General features: G+C 42.6%; 1 protein-coding gene across 3 annotated transcripts in view; it reads right to left on the bottom strand.

Annotated features, from left to right (window-relative positions):
• gli2a (GLI family zinc finger 2a) overlaps window positions 1–16,845 on the bottom strand; it is a 431,013-nt gene that overhangs the window by 211,051 nt on the left and 203,117 nt on the right. The window contains exons 1-2 of one of the 3 annotated variants that reach the window (XM_070875289.1): window positions 7,567–7,877; window positions 5,594–5,842 (exon numbers count right to left, since the gene is read on the bottom strand). In XM_070875289.1, coding sequence (XP_070731390.1) covers window positions 5,594–5,789 — 196 coding nt within the window. In that variant the 5' untranslated portion in view covers window positions 5,790–5,842; window positions 7,567–7,877. Of the gene's footprint in view, window positions 1–5,593; window positions 5,843–6,892; window positions 7,056–7,566; window positions 7,878–16,845 lie in introns of those variants that run through there. The other 2 variants (XM_070875288.1, XM_070875290.1) reach the window with 2 other exon arrangements.

The raw sequence follows: 16,845 nt of genomic DNA, 5'->3' as shown, positions 1-16,845 counted from the left end.
CTAACACACAGTACCGTCTCAAAACCACACTGACTCTTGTTGGCGTACAGTCAAGCGAGCTTTTGGTTACCCGTACCTTGTCCAATTATCCATTCTTTGAGTGTCGGCCGAGACGGGCAGTGTCAGTGGGCTATTTGGCCGTGGGGTCATCACACCTGAGCCTGTTCTCGCCCTGACAGCAGTCACTGGGTAATGATCAAGTGAACGTATTTAGGCTGATCTCCTCTTCTCTAACCCAAGGATGCCGAGGTCAGTTGTATCTTCATTCTTGCTGGCCTGGCTGACATCAGTTAACCTCAGCAGGGAAACCAACAATCAGACCAAGACCATGTATGGCTCAACATCTCGCCAGACGTTCAGCTATCAATGGAGCTCGTATGATAATATATTAACGGGAGCTCTCGAGTTAGCTTGGAGCACTTCACAGCTGCTCAGTCCCGTGACTGTCTCGAAATAAGTGCTTTTTATGTTGACCTACATACAGGAGACAACCTGTCTGGACGGTTTATTTCCCTCATGGGGGGGATTGAAGGTTTGCAATGGTGGTCACTTTACAGGCATCACTGACTCATCCCCAGTTACAGTCAAAACTCGGCACATTCCTGGAAAGGACACCTGTGGAAAAGATTCGCTACCTGGGAAGATTCCTGCGCTCCCACCAGTCTGTTCTGGGAGGGGGAGGTGAATTGTTGGTATCTGCAGGATTACTGGAAGATGCTGAAACCCACCAACTATGCAAATTACATGATAAGATTAATCGGCAGCACTGCATTTCCTCGGAACACAGCAAGCTAAAGTTAGACTTTCATTCCAATAAGCGGCATTGCTTTCATTATAATGACGCAAATAAAAGAAAATCAACAAGATCCAGTCGGAAAACATAATTATGAACAGACCCACTTAGCGGCGCTTCTAATTAAAGACCAAAATCCTGAGGCTGGGATGGAAAGTTTGCCAAGAAAAGGCAGGAATTGAAATCGATCATATCACATTTACCAAACTGCTTTATTTTGGCGTAATTAAACCCAATTAAAGATGTTTCTGTAAATATGATATTTGAACCACAAGAATGCAAATTAATTCGTGACTATGCACGAACTCTGAGGGTTAGGTTTCAGTGAGTGTTTCAATCCTTTCAGCGATGCAAGCCACATCCAGGCACACCAAAAATAAAGCTCGTTTCCAGTTCTACCAATGAGGTCAGGTCCGACCGTATTCGCCCACAGAGAATGATGGGAGAGTGGAGGGAAATGATCAACGACAACAACTTGTATTTATATAGCGCCTTTAACGTAGTGAAACGTCCCAAGGTGCTTCACAGGTGTATTATGAGATAAAACAATTTGACACCAAGCCTCATAAGTAGAAATTAGTGCAGGTGACCAAAAGCTTGGCCATAAAAGTAGGTTTTAAAGAGCATCTTGAAGGAAGAGAGAGAGGTAGAGAGGTAGAGAGGTTTAGGCAGGGAGTTCTAGAGCTTGGGACCTAGGCAACAAAATGCACGACCACCAATGGTTGAGCGATTATAATCAGGGATGCTCAAGAGGGCAGAATTAGAGGAGCGCAGACATTCGGGGGGGGGGGGGGGGAGGGGTTGGGGTTGTGGGACCGGAGGACATTACAGAGATGGGGAGGGGGCGAGGCCATGGAGGGATTTGAAAATATGGATGAGAATTTTGAAATCGAGGCGTTGCTTAACCGGGAGCCAATGTAGGTCAGCGAGCACAGGGGTGATGGGTGAGCGGGACTTGGTGCGAGTTAGGACACAGGCAGCCGAGTTTTGGATCACCTCTAGTTTATGTAGGGTAGAATGTGGGAGGCCAGCCAGGAGCGCATTGGAATAGTCAAGTCTAGAGGTAACAAATGCATGGATGAGGGCTTCAGCAGCGGATGAGCTGAGGCAAAGGACACAAACACACCACCAATCTAGTTCAGTGTGATAAGGACGTAGACAGGAGCTCTGGGCCACCAGGGCTTTACTTTGCAAGCCAAGTAATTGGGCCTGAAATTATGCTGTGGGGTACTGGCATATAAACTCTGAACACTTCAGTCTGAACTTCCTCGCTCCTCTAGTTTAGCTCAAACTGTTAACCCATATATTTATTAAACGGTTTAACACCTCCGCTAAATTAGCAGGGACAGGAATTTGCAAACTAGGATCCCATTGCCTCATTTCAGAACTATTGTGTATAATTTTATATGGGAGCAATGTTCCCTCGAAGCTGCATGGCCACGCAGATCTTTGCTGGTCCCACGCAGCCCAGACCGGCTTTTCCCATGTTAAATTTCGCGCATGCGCAAAGCTGTGAATGTACCATGCAGCTCCTTAAAGGGGGCCACGTTCCCAAAAAGAAATTAGGGGGAACATTGCATGGGAGTCCATTTGCTGTTATTTACTTTTTTTTAAGTATTTGAAACCAACAGAATCGCTCCTGAAACATACACAGTGCAGTAATCGCTCTCTCCCTATGATTATTGCCCTCTCAATTTCCTGCTGTTTGCAATTGGAAAATAAACTACCCACTTCGATGATTTATATTACAGGAGAAGAAAAAAAAACAGCCTATATTTAAAATGCTTGACCTAAAAAAAATAGCAACTTCAATAATATATTTTAAGCACCGCTCCTTCATAAAGGGACTGTCAGACACTAAAATCGCTGCTGTAGCTATCTGGCATTGAAAACATAGTTCAGCAGCATGACTCCTGGTGTAGCAACTGGTATCTTATGGTAAAAATTAAACACCAAATCAGATGCCACGGACCGAGTTCCAGACTTCGACACGGACTGTGTTCCAGGCAGCTCTTCAGTCCCTCGTCCCTCGTCACAAGAATCTCAGTGACAATTCAGTCCACTAAATAAATATTTTGGCCAAAGCAATGTGCTACACTTTTTTTTGGTGCCCTGATTATTTCTGAAAATAAGGACAGTTTTTAAAAAAATGTTAAGTTGGTTCCAGCTGCAATTTTACATAAATCGTTAGTTTGCACTGAATCTTTCAGTTTTCCATTTCTCACTTGTCAGTTTTCCTCGGACCTCTAGCTTGTCTGCTGCACATGTACCTTGTACCTTCTCACCATTGAGCATACTTCCTCTGCACATTAATGTATTTCAGTATGTTGCACACTTTATTGATGACTTATTTTTCTGTGACTCTCATTTTATTCCCCCCACCGGGCCTGAATCCATGTCCGCTCTCCTATTTAAACAAATACTGATACTCATTCTTCTAAATTGAGGACAAAACATCCATTCTGCTGGAAACTGGAAAAGATGGAGAGCATGTTTAGATTTTCTCAGTATAACCCTAGACCAGGCAGATTAAATTAAAAAAAACATTTCCGAGAACTCAGAACAAGAAGGTCCAGGCCACAATTCTGATGGCCTGTACTTTTTTTTTTAAATGAAGCACATGGAAACCTTCATTCAAGGTCCTTAAGAAGAGTTGGCAAGTGAGGAATATTATGTACTATTTATGTACATATAACATATTTTGACCAGAGCCAGAAGGAAATTCTGCTTTACAAAAACTATCCTCTGAATTCAAGCTATTATGTTACACGATAGTTACTGTCTGGGACATTCTGTAACTTGCTGAAAGAGATCACTGCATATGCTATTTTGGGAACTCGCATGGAGAAAAAACGAATGGCATTTCTTTTGATAACTCAACAGAAACACCTCGCTGTACTTGGATCTTTTGGAATTTGTTAAAGGACATTACTATACGTGATCTTATGAATTCAACGAGTGACCTAACTGTCCTTGTTCTCTGGGAACTCATTGAAGGATAGAACGGTACCTGTTCCTTTGTAACTCATGAAGAGACCCAACTGAACCTGGTCCATTGGAACTTAGGGAAAGAGCGAAATGTTCTTGGTGCTTTGGAATGCATAGAAAAACCTAGCTGTTCTTGTTTTTTATAAAGTAACTTACTTTTCTTGCTTAACTGGTAACTCGGGACCTCTACCACCTAGAAAGACAAGGGCAGCAGGGGCAGGGGAATAGGATACAGATTCAATAGTAGCCTTCAAAATTGGATAAAGACTTGAAGGAGAAAAAATTACAGAGATATGGGGACTAATTGGTTGGCACTTCGAAAAAGCCAGCGCAGACTCGATGGGCCGAATGGCCTCCTTCTGCACTATACTATTCTATGATTTTACCACCACCTCCAAGTTCCCCTCCAAGTCACACACCATCCTGACTTAGAAGTATATCGCCGTTCCTTCATCATCGCTGGGTCAAAATCCCGGAACTCACTACCTAACAGCACTGTGGGAGCACCTTCACCACACGGACTGCAGCGGTTCAAGAAGGTGGCTCATTAAAGGATAATTAGGGATGGGCAATAAATGCTGGCCTTGCCAGCGACGCCCACATCCCATGAATGAAAAGAAAACTCAAAGAGTGATCTTACTGCACTTTATCCTTTGGAATTCATAAAAGGGCTCTTCTGTACTTTAATACAAAAGCAAAATACTGCGGGTGCTGGAAATCTGAAATAAAAGCAGAAAATACTGGAAATACTCAGCAGGTCAGGCAGCACCTGTGGAGAGAGAAACAGAGTTAACATTTCTGTTCAATGAACCGACGAATTGATCTGAAACGTTAACTCTGTTTCTCTCTCCACAGATGCTGCCTGACCTGCTGAGTATTTCCAGCATTTTCTGTTATTACTCCTCTGTACTTTATTTTGCTACGCAGTGAACTACAATATGTGCCATCAAAGTGCAGTGATAATTAATTAATCCTGGACTGTATACAAATGTTTCTAAACCATTAAGATAAAAACACTGGGCCTGTGAATTAAAAATGTAAATCTTTTTAATATTCCACTTCCATCATACGATTCTGTCTTTTCTGCCTTAGAGAACCATATCTTATTCAGCTTACCTGAACCATTGCCCCTTCTCCACTATCATAGCAGCTACAGAGCTTTGATTTTTGGCTTTCCACATCACTGAATGTAAATGGTAGTTTGTACCTTATACACTTCTTTCTTAATCTTCAAAAGTTCAAGAAACAAGTTCATCTTCCAGTCAAAGACAAACATATTGCCAATTAGCTTCTCTTGATGTGTCAAAAGGATGGTAAAGTAATTGGCCATGCTTATCCAGTCTCTTCCAAGCCATCACTTAATGTCCTCAGATTGTCCCTGTAGACCTTGCCCTTGCTCTGGGTTAAGATACCTTTGACCTCTAACCTTCCTATAATAAATTACATCTAGAGTTGAAAAATATCCCATCAAAGGTATCTACTGACCGGTACCTATGGAAACATGCCATTTTCCAACACAAAGCAGACACCGGCAGCATGCAGATGTTTAACATGGAATGACAGAGTCACTTTTTAATGTGAATGATTTCATCAGGCAAGTGGTCAGATAGATTTTTTTTTTAAACTTTGAAATTACAATGATACAAGGCAATGATGGACCAAACAAACATGAACGACGTTCCAGCTCTCAACAAAAAAAATAAGTGACTGTTCTGACTCATTTACTATTTTACATGATCTGGTGGAACTATCCCCCCTGCGAGGGTCTTTCCGTGTAAAACATAAATGAGTAGCAGATGTGTGGATACGTACAATAGCGTTGGTCCATGTAGCCATTTCGGGGGTCCACTGATAAACAGACTGCCCGGTAGGGAGTTTGCTGCTCGGCTAAATGCGGCAGTGAGCCCAGAGAGTTCTTGATTTTTGAGGAAGAGCTAATGTCTTCACTGGAGCTGCTCGGCTCTTCATTTATCTTGCAATAGGACTGCCCTGTCCCGTGTGGCCGCATTGAGATTGCATTCCTGCGCTCTCTTACATAGTCAGGCCAGGGGCTTTCGACTTCTGTGTGGAGGAAGGAGAAACAACAAGACTTTACCTGTCATTAATACATCTATATTTAAACGTAAGCAATGTCCCCTTTCCCCCAACGTGCCTTATATTATTATAGATCCTTATTTTTTCTAAGATAAATCTCCATACTTTTCCCACACTGTTTCTCTCCTGGAGTGTTTGATTTCTATCCACACTCTTGATTGAAGGATTGATTTGAAACATTACTAATGTAATGTATTAAAATTGAACATATTTTTAGTATTATGAATTAGAAATGTAACACTTCACAATGACACTCATATCCTATACATGTCTTAAGACATTTGCAATGAAGACTATTTTTTTCACTTTCGATCATTCACAAGCTAGCGACCTTAAACAGTCTCTTTTTACATTGTCTGATTACAATATGAAAAGCCCAGAAAGATTATTTGCATAGCTCTCCAAATAGTTTGTAATTGCTCCCATGAGTACGATCAGTCATTGATCTGTATTACTAAGTTACAAAATAAATTAAAAGCAAATTGCGTGTGTGTCTGCATGTGTGTGTGTGTCTGCGCGCGTGTGTGTGTTTACACGCGTGTGCATGTCTGCGCACATGTGTGTCTGCGCGCGTGATCAAGACACTGTCCAATAGAGGTCTGGGATCAGGACACTGTCCAATAGAGGTCTGGGATCAGGACACTGTCCAATAGAGGTCTGGGATCAGGACAGTATCCAATAGAGGTCTGTGATCATGTCAGTATCGAATCCTCTCTGCCCAGGGAGACCAAGTAAAAAGTGATGGGAAGGAGGAAAAATTTAATGGAAAAAAAGGGGAGGTAATTTTCCTCAGAAAGCTAAAAAATAAAATCAGGGCATTTGTAAAACTTATACTTCCTCAGACACTTTAGCAAATTTCACAACAATCGACAAAAGTTAGCAACAAGAGGCAGGAAAGTACACATTTCTAATTTCAGACTTCGAACATGCAGCATCGGAATAAAGCAGTCAGTTCAAGAGTGGAACACGACAGAAATAGCAACAGCCTGTTCAATTTCAAAGCGAAGTCAAGTTTACCTTATCGGCTAGTGAGAAATTGTCAGAATTTCCCCGGCACACACCAGTAGGCTCGGAGAACTATCAGTCTAAGTTTTTTTTTAAAACAGCGATTTGCCGCGGCGCATATAAGCTCCACAACAGCCTGCCTAGCAGTGAGCTGGAACATGAATGGTACAAGCTTGTTCTGCCATCGATCTATATTGTTCTCTGGGTTGTTCTACGCTTTCCTTTATTATAAGTTCCCTGTGGGTATTGGAGTTTGTACAGAGATACATCACTGTGCAGGATTTACTAGAGGAGGAGGGGGAGGGGGCAATGGGGGGGGGGGGGGGGGGAAGTTAAACTTCACAGCTGCCCCAAATCTAAATGCCAAAAAGAAAAGTACAGTCCTGAAGAGATTGAGAACACTTGCCGTTTTATCTTTTAAACTTTCAAACACTCTGCTGTCCCTGGGCTGCTAGACAGCTCCAAAACTGGCACAAAGAAAGCTTTTAATACAAATTCCGTCCTCTTTTCCTTAATTTTTTCCACCCCCCAAACAATTATTTAACCTCTTGCAACCAGAAAGACTTCCATGCGTTTTTTTAAAAATTCTTGGCAGATAGTAAATCATTTGAGATGTAACACATTTGCAAAAAAAAAAATGACCTTACAATTTATAAAATTGTCATGAAAATGAGCTGAGTACTCACTGGGATGGTTTCGCCATTGGTTTATACTGGGAGGCGGTGGAGGAATTTGAGTGCACAAAGGTCCTGCCTACAACCTGCACAAAGCCTTGAATGGTCGGACAGCTTTTCAAATGCTGCCCAGAACAATGAGGCTATTTCAATATGAAGCTTTTTTTTCCCCTCTCTCCTCCTCTGAGTGATTAACATTCAGCCCCATGCCCTTAGAAAAAGGCGAGTTATTCTCCAGTTAAAGGTTTTGGAGGAGCAGAGGGTCAGGTGGCTAATCATTAAATCAAACTCCTGTCAACCCCTCACAATTACTCCGGCTGAAAGGATAGGGTTTTATTGCTTCAGTTTATGCTGAATAAATAACGTTACAAAACATTCACCAGAATTTTTTTTTAAATAACGGGGCAGTGGGGAGGTCCACAATGGCATCAATTACAAGGGAAACTTTTTACAAACTCCTCTGGCTGCATTGTGCTTGGTTGTGACACGTTTTGCAGCTAAAGTTTAGTTTTCCAAACAGTGTTTTTTCCCCCCTCTTCTGGCAGTAAAGACCGCAGCTGTAGCGCTCAGGCAATGCATAGCCCGTTGCTCCTCAGCTCGATCTCAGCCCAGTTCCCAACCCACCGCTCTTCATTTAGACTCACAATACCCAAATTCTCAATAGGACAACTCATCCGTGAAAACAAAATCACTTGTTCTCTCTCTCCGCGCCCCCCCCCCCCCCCCCCAATCCCAAGAAAACAAACCCAAGGAACTCTTAAAATGTTTCCCTTTGAACACCTCCGGTACAAACTGCAGTCGGGAGCTCAATTCGAACTATCTGATCAACACGTTTCAAAACTATTTTTGCCCCTCCTAAAATGCAGACTCTTCGCTTCTCCCTCCCACCACCACGTCCAACCCCCACAACTCAATCCGCTTCTAACCAGGAAAGTAATGCCGTTTTGTTGCCACAGGAGTATTGCTAATCTCTGCCAAGATATAGTCAAAGCATAAAGTGAAACAGCTTTTTGGGCACAAGGCACGTCTATGTGAATCTAAATAAACAAAACGGCACATGTAGCTCTCTTTCTGCACACTCTAATATTCAGTTCAAGTCGATGGGGTCGAGTTTTCAAGAAAGTCCTGCTCTCTATACTTGGGACTAACTACATCATGCACGGCTCTCATTGAGATGTAAGCTAATATTGTTAAACGACCTAAACTGTGAATGCATGTACAAAGCCCATCAGCAAACTGCAATATTGATCTTTGCACAGTCTGAGAGAATGCCTTAGTGGACTCAACGAGTTTGAACAAATACTTGTATTGCTGTTACTTCTCTCTTAAGAGTTTGTCGAGATGGCACTTCAGCGCTTCCCTGGAAGTGCACCTCGAGACCCCTGCAATCCATCAAAGAATGCAAATTGGAGGCCAGACAAAACCAGGCAGACAGCGGCGCGTTAAATAACGGTGCAGCCACGGAGAAGAGTACTTCCTCCAGAATGATTGGTGTGCACACAGTTAGAATAAATCCCCGCTCCCCATTCATGTCGATGACAAACCGAAGTGATAAGTAAGAGTAGAACAAATATAAAGCGTAACGAGCTGACAAAAACAATACCTCAGGAGTGAAAATGTTTGCAAAACAAAAATAAACAATTAGGATTCTTTCCACAGGCAAACATGTATTTGAAAAGCAATAATTATTATTTTAAAAAAATTATTAAGTCGATTTTCTGCATGAGTCGGGATTGATTATAGTCGAGTTATTTTATGCAGCGTTTTGAAATACTTTTACTCTGCGATGGACTGGCTTTGCATCAGTAATGAAGAGGGAGAGCTGAAACAAAAACCATCTATTTTCACCGGCATTCCTAAGCTATCAAACATTTTCCTCCTCCTCTCTCACTCCCCCCAACAAGAGTTAAAAGATACCTCGTATTTAAGAACTTTAGTTGAATGACTTAAAACCAACCCCCTCTCGAGTAACTCAATTTACTGAGCAGGAAGGTTAGCACAAACGTGATTTCTCAGACCTGAACTGTTGCAAAAGTCAGACTTTATTCATTGATGAAAATTACAAAACGCCAATACACATTTGTATAAAATAACAGAAAATGCAAAAAGGCATCGCCGACACAATAAGGAGGACGTCCACCCCATTACCTACACAATAAACCTGTCCCTGAAATTCGATGGTGAGCCGCTTTTTTGTGTATCTAATTGGGGTACCTCACCGCTGCTAGTTTGTATTTCCACATGCCATTCTATAAATCAACTTCAAATGGCTTTAGGAGCATGCAGACAGAGCCATTTCTCATTTGTTTCATTAACCCTTCAGATGCCCGAATCGCAGCATGGTTTAATTTCGAGATGAACTTGGACCGATTTCACCAGGTTTTTTCTACCGATACGGTAAAAATTGGAAAAGCCTGCCATTTCCCTCCTCAGTTGCCCCCACTCCCCCCCCCAAAAAATATGAGAAATTATCGTTTTGTGGTGTATCCCCTTTGACAGAGCTCAACAGTTCTGACAGTGGGTCTATACTCCAAAACATTAACCTCTCTGCTGTGTATACCCTGTTTTTAATTCCAAGATTTGATATTTTTCTTTCTCTTAACTAGGTGTACAAGGACAGTTGCTTTTTTATTTTTACTGCAACACATGCCAACACAAAGGTTCCCGAATTGTTGCAACAGTGAATACACTCCAAAAGTACTTCATTGGCCGCAAAGCGCTTTGAGACATCCTGTGGTCGTGAAAGGCGCTATATATGAATCCAAGTCTTTCTTCTTGTTGCTTACAGTCCCAGTTAGTTATCTAAATATTGCTTTCATCAATAATCATAAGAGCTACAGCATTTTCCACTTTCAAACTGCAGAAACGGTTTGTGCATAAGTGACTGAATGAGATCAAATAAGAGAAGACAGAAAGCGGTTGCATTTATATAGCACCTTTCATGACCTCTGGACATCCTAAAGCGCTTTACTGCCAATGAATTACTTTTTTTCCCCAAGTGCAGTCACAGTTATAATGTGGAGAATAGCGTGGCCAATTTGTGCACAGCAAGCTCCCACAAACAACAATAAGATAAATGACCAGATAATCTGCAATAGTGATGTTGGTTGAGGGACAAATATTGGCCAGGACAAAGTGAAATAAATAGATTAAAATGGGAGACGGAGTAGATTAGGAACATTTAATTTTATATGTTTAATTTTTCTTTCTGGACAAATAAACTGGATTGAGTGTTCTCCTCCACTAAACAAAATTACAGGGAGAGAGAGAGAGAGAGGGGAAATTGAGATTACTGGCAATGACAACACTGTCCAACAACAACAGCAGTAAACTCACAAACCCAGGGGTTCCTTACATAACATTTCACAAAAAGCTAACTTGTAGGCTGCAACACCATCAGGACACTTTGGTTTACATCAGCTAATTGGCGAGAAGCTAACAGTACAATGGGAAAAAAGTCATGGCTTTTGCAACAGTAGCAAAGAACAACTCCAGACACTGGAATCAGTGTTTTATGAACACAACTCCCAGAAGATTCATCACAGCCAGTTTCTAAATGTTATTATGACATGTGGAACACAATCCACTGAATTGGGAAAGTTAGGTGCACGTGCCGATGTTACTAGATTAACAGTTGCGTGCGTGCTGGAGATCAAAATTAATAGTGTTTGCTGATTTCTTTTCCACACCCTCTTTGGAAAGGGGTGGGTGAGTGGGGAAGAGGAGAAGGGAGAGACATTTTGCCCTTGTTCAAACTGCTGTCGTTTTGTCTCAGTACATTGTTTCCACATGGGGTCACACCAGGGTTTGGGTGCAGCTTGTTCGTGTTTGAGCCTGGCTAGTCTCCCTCGAAACCCCTCATCTCCCACCCAAACACAGCACTGTCCCCTTTAAAGAGAATCTATGGAGTACCATCTCTTGCAAGCTCATTTAATTTGTTCAGATGGCCACACAGTGAGTTTTAGGTGGCATAATAAGAGTGGATCAAAGTGATTGTACTTTGTTCTATATCATACAGTATCAGTGTGTCTAACTTTAGACCATTTTCCCTGAAGAAACAGGAATGCACTGATTTGCTATGAGTTGCAGCTCTTACTCCAGCACAGGTGAAACCACTTTTCCCCGTAGTTTAATTGATATACTAGGGAAGGTGTGTGAGTAAGTGTGTGTGTGTGTGTGTGTGTGTGTGTGAGAGAGAGAGAGAGAGAGAGAGAGAGAGACAGAGCACCAAATGAGAGGAGAGAATGCAAGAGAGAGAGGAAAAAGGAACAGGGAAGAATGGTTGGACAAGAAAGTAAAGAGGCAGAGTGAAGGAAAGGGAGCAGATGGAGGAGAGGGGGAACGGAAGGAAGGAAAAAGAGTTAGAGAAAGAGTAAAAGAAAATGATAATAAAAACTACTGGATAAGTGTGCAATTTTCCAAACGAGACATAGGTGGAGGAGTGACAGTTGAAAAAGGAATCCAGATTAAGACAATCGGGCAGCAGCATGAAGATTGAATGGAGATAGGAAAAGGGTCCCAACAAGCCAATCTGGCACTGCTGGTCTTTACATTAGGTGAGTGTTTTTCAGCTGTAATGAGGTCTTGGTGAAGAAAGACAGAGGCCTCAGTGAGGAATGTAGGAAGTCGAAGATCTCCACTTGCCCAAAAAGCACAGATCTGCAACTCAGCATCTTGTAAAATAACTTACACCATTAGCATGATAAAATGTGTCTGATAACTGCAAACCTGATCACACCCCTGCACGCTTTCTACTGTAGCAACAGTTGCATACACGCTGCTGAGGTAAAGGATCAGATATTCACGGGCATAATGGAGCGTTTTAGCCATCAAGTCAGTAGTCCAGTTTGTCGCAACCTCTCCTATTTATAGCCATAAGATTATAAGCAAACTCTTAAATATCTTGTGGTATTTAAAAATAACAGGCACACATGCTGTGCAGATGTGGCTAAAAAAAATTGCTCTACATCCCAGCCCAGCTTTTCTTCTCATTCCTTCCATTCTCTCGCGTAGTGTGGCTTTCCTACCATGACACACCAGTGGGCACTGTGCCGAGAAATCATTTCTTCCATCAACTGACTCAAACACAGGCAGCTACTGACAGAATCCAACTCTATACTGACACGCTGGTCTTTAACATTCGCAGTCTAGAATTTCACTTGGAATGCTCGCCTCCCTCTCAGTAGAAGATTTAAGCACCGTTTTTCCGTGACTACTTCTCTCAGGGTCAGTCGCTGTAGCATGCCTTTTGCAGCCAGAGCGTAGGGAGAGGGTACCCAATATACTGTCTGGTTGCAATTCTCACTGTCAGATCCAGGAGAGGGCTCTGCTTACACTTCAAATTCTTTCGGCGTGTGGCCTGCAGCAACAGCGTGCTCGGTACAGCTAAATCTGGGTAGGCTGTTCCGACAGATCATTGAACACTTTGTAAACCTGGTCTGCCGGTGCACTGGCAGCACACTCCACGTGGTGTCAGGCCTCTCAGGGTGGCCCCTACATACTGCTCCACTCTGGGGTCGAGTCGGATTGGAGAGGGCGCAGGGAGTCACGTGGAGAGACTAGCGACGCTGGGATTTTTCTCCTTAGAGCAGAGAAGGTTAAGGGGAGATTTAATAGAGGTGTTCACAAATACGAGGGGTTTTGACAGAGTAAATAAGGAGGAACTGTTTCCACTGGCAGGAGGGTCGGTAACCAGAGGCTACGGATTTAAGACAATTGACAAAAGAGCCATGGGAGGAGATGAAGAGACATTTCTTTTTGCACAGCGACTTTTTATGACCTGGAATGCACTTTCTGAACAGATGGTGGAAGCAGATTCAATAGTAACTTTCAAAAGGGAATTGGATAAATACTTCAAAAGGAGAAATTTGCAGGTCTATGGGGAAAGAGCGGGGGAGTGGGATTAATTGGATAGCTCTTACAAATAGCACAACAGGCCAAACGACCTCCTTCTGTGCTGTATGTTTTTATCAATCTAGGATGCAATGGAAGAACTATACTGCAATTCTGGTCTTGCTGCAAAACATAGGCCACTTTGCAGTGATGCTAATATTGCAGTGTAAACACACCCTGGGATACGGCAAAGTCCCATTAAAGAAAACATATTGGCCCTGAATTTCCTCGGAATTCCTGCTGCACCACCATAACTTCGCCTAAAGTGGGGCAACCCCACGAACACGCATAAACTGGTCTCCTCCAAAAATGTTGGGCAAAGTTATGGCAGTCCAGCAGCAGAAGTTCAATGGAAATTCAGGGCCATTATCTGTGTGTCTTTCTGCTACCTGCAGAAATGTGTAAATAGAAAAAAATGGGGGTGGGGTAAAAGAGACTAAAATGGGGAAGCTTTTTTACACCAAGAATATAATGATACCATTTTAATAGAGAATAGCACAGTATCTTTCTGGAGTAAACCTTTGACTGAGCCCTCAAATCAATGCTAATCTGCCAGAGTGTTTTTTTTAAAGTGGGGTTTGATCTTTAAGAGGGATGTTATTATTAACTAAAAAACCCAGAAAGTTCATGCATCCAGATGGATTTTCTGTCTCTGGATACCACAGTGTAGAGTATTTACGGCACAGTTTAAAGATAGCTGCTGGCACTATAAAGGTAGATCGCTACAAGACCATCAGCAGGCCGGGGCCATTGGAGGGAGCAGCGTGCAGTGGCATACCACTTCAGGGAGCAGCGTGCATCTGCAGGAGGGTGACGGCTACGAAGCCAGGTTGCTGGTTGCAGTGCGGGCAGGCACAGTAGGAGGGGTGAAGGAGCGGCAAGAGTCCGTAGAGGGAAGTGACCAGGGCCCAGGAGAGGAGAGGGCCCAGGGCTAGCACGGGCCAGCCCACACTGCGATATGTGTGCGCGCTCGGTCTGTGCAGTAGAGCTGGTCTCCAGTTAGTCTTGGGTAACCCTTGCCACCGGACCAAGACCTAGCTCTGTCAAGCCCATGTGGCCACCACACGTTAAAAAAAATCCACGCACAGGCATCTTTCACCCTTCATGATGTAGTTCGGGATCTGGAATATTAGGTCATTCATTGAAACACCTGTGAACTCATCCCTTTTTGTCATGGAAGCAAGTCATCCCCGATACGAGGGATTGCCTACCATGATGATGAGATTAATCAATACAGCTGGAATCATCCTCAATCTTGTTCTCTACATACCATGGGTAATCCCTAAATAACTACATCCCACAGGTAAGGTTGTCCTTCAGGTGGCTGTTTCTTTAATAATGGATGCCACCATCGCATTGTATCACTTGATATAATGGGGATTGTTCTATGAGGAGTGTTTGAGTAGACTAGGTTTGTATTCTCTAGAGTTTAGAAGAATGAGAGGTGATCTCATTGAAACATACAAAATTCCTACAGGGCTTGACAGGGTAGATGCAGGAAGGCTGTTTTCCCTGGCTGAGGAGTCTAGAACCAGGGGTCGCAGTCTCAGAATAAGGGGTCGGCCATTTAGGATTGAGATGAGGAGAAACTTCTTCACTTAGATGGTGGTGAATCTTTGGAATTCTCTACCCCAGCGGGCTGTGGAGGCTCAGTTTTTGGGTATATTCAAGACAGAGATCGATTGATTTTAGGATAGTAAGGGAATTAAGGGATATGAGGATAGTGCAGGAAAGTGGAATTGAGGTAGAAGATCAGCCATGATCTTATTGAATGGTGGAGCAGGCGCGAGTGGCCAAAAGACCTGCTCCTGCTCCTAATTCTTATGTTCTTCCCTTCCCCATACTCTTGCACATCATTTCCTCTCACACAGCCCTTCCTAAGTTCTTTTTTGAGCTATGCACGCCTGAGAGATCAGACAGCCAGGACTCTACCAACGCTAATCTAGGGCGGACAATAATTCACTGGCTGCACAGAACTTTGGGGTGCCCAGAATATGTGACATACACTACATCAGTGCAAGTTTTTTCGGCCAAGATCTTCTGGGTGAACTATGATGCAGCTTTCAGTAGTGGCTGTTGGCCAGAGGCGACGATTCCTTTTGCCACCTTATACTTTTCAGCCACTCCTCCTGGTGGTAATGCAACATAGCCGAGACCTCTCCACATTGTGGGAGCTGTTCGAATCGTTCTGCTTCCAAGTGATACTGTATTTGTCAGGTCCCTGTGGGACCTGCATGTTCTGACATGACAGATTGATGGAGATCAGTATAACGAGCCAGTGAACAGGGAAGGTACCAGCTGTACGGATTGCCGGCAGTTAGCGTGCCTTTCGCTCACTAATTCTGTTTATGGGGATACATCTGCCTCGTTACGGTGCAACATGTAGAAAATGGCAGGTGTAAACATAAAATGTAAGAACGACTGAGATCACCTACAATAAAGTAAAGCAAAATAAAGGCATTTTACCAATAACAAAGCTGTCTGCTAACTTGTATCCGACAGCAAAGACTATTCGGGCGAATACAAGTTCGCTTATGCCACGAGAGTCCATACATGGTACAACTGTGCTGGGTCTGCTATTAATCTATAAATCAAAGAGATGAGCTCATGATGCTGAAGAGATTACATTTAAAAAAAAAGTGAATTTTTGTAGCAGTGATTTCTTTCGGTATCCAAATATGAATCTTAAAATATGATTCCTCTATCACAAAAAAACTAACAGTCCCAATGTTTTAAAATTTCCAAGAACTGCTCATTTATCTCACTGCTATTTGTGGGATCTTGCTGTGTGCAAATCAGCAGCGATTATAGTTCAAAATAAGACATTGGCTGTGAAGCACATTAGGTTATGCCGATGAGCTGCAAAATGCTATATGAATGCAAGTTCTTTTTATACTATGGGCTCAAGTTTCGGCCTGAGTTGCTCCTATTTTTTTGGAGCAACTAGTTTAGAATGGAGCATCTTAGAAATTGCAATTCTCAGAATTTAGTTTGCTCCAGTTCTAGTCAGTTAGAATAGTTTCATTTTAAAACAGATTTTTTTTTCAAAAGGGGGTGTGTCCAGCCACTTACGCCTGTTTTGTAAGTTTAGGCAGTGAAAACTTACTCCAAACTAACTTAGAATGGAGTAAGTGTAGATTTTCGTACGCTCAGGAAAACCTTCCCTGCACTTATAAATCAGGCGTAGGGAACGAGAGATGAGGGGGGCGGTGGGGGGGGGGCGGAGCAGAAGGGGGGTTTACAAACATTAAACACTTCACTTTTACAAATAATGAGCCATCATCAATAATAAATGATAAATAAATCAATAAATCAACCAATAAATCAATCAAAAAAAATTAAAAAAATTAAAATTTAAAAAAAAAATTAAAATCCATCAATCAATAAAAAATTAAGTTT

This window comes from Pristiophorus japonicus, chromosome 3, assembly GCF_044704955.1.
Source record: "Pristiophorus japonicus isolate sPriJap1 chromosome 3, sPriJap1.hap1, whole genome shotgun sequence".
Taxonomy (NCBI): domain Eukaryota; kingdom Metazoa; phylum Chordata; class Chondrichthyes; family Pristiophoridae; genus Pristiophorus; species Pristiophorus japonicus.
The sequence above is the reverse complement of the archived record's forward strand: the minus strand, read 5'-3'. Positions and strand labels throughout refer to the sequence as shown.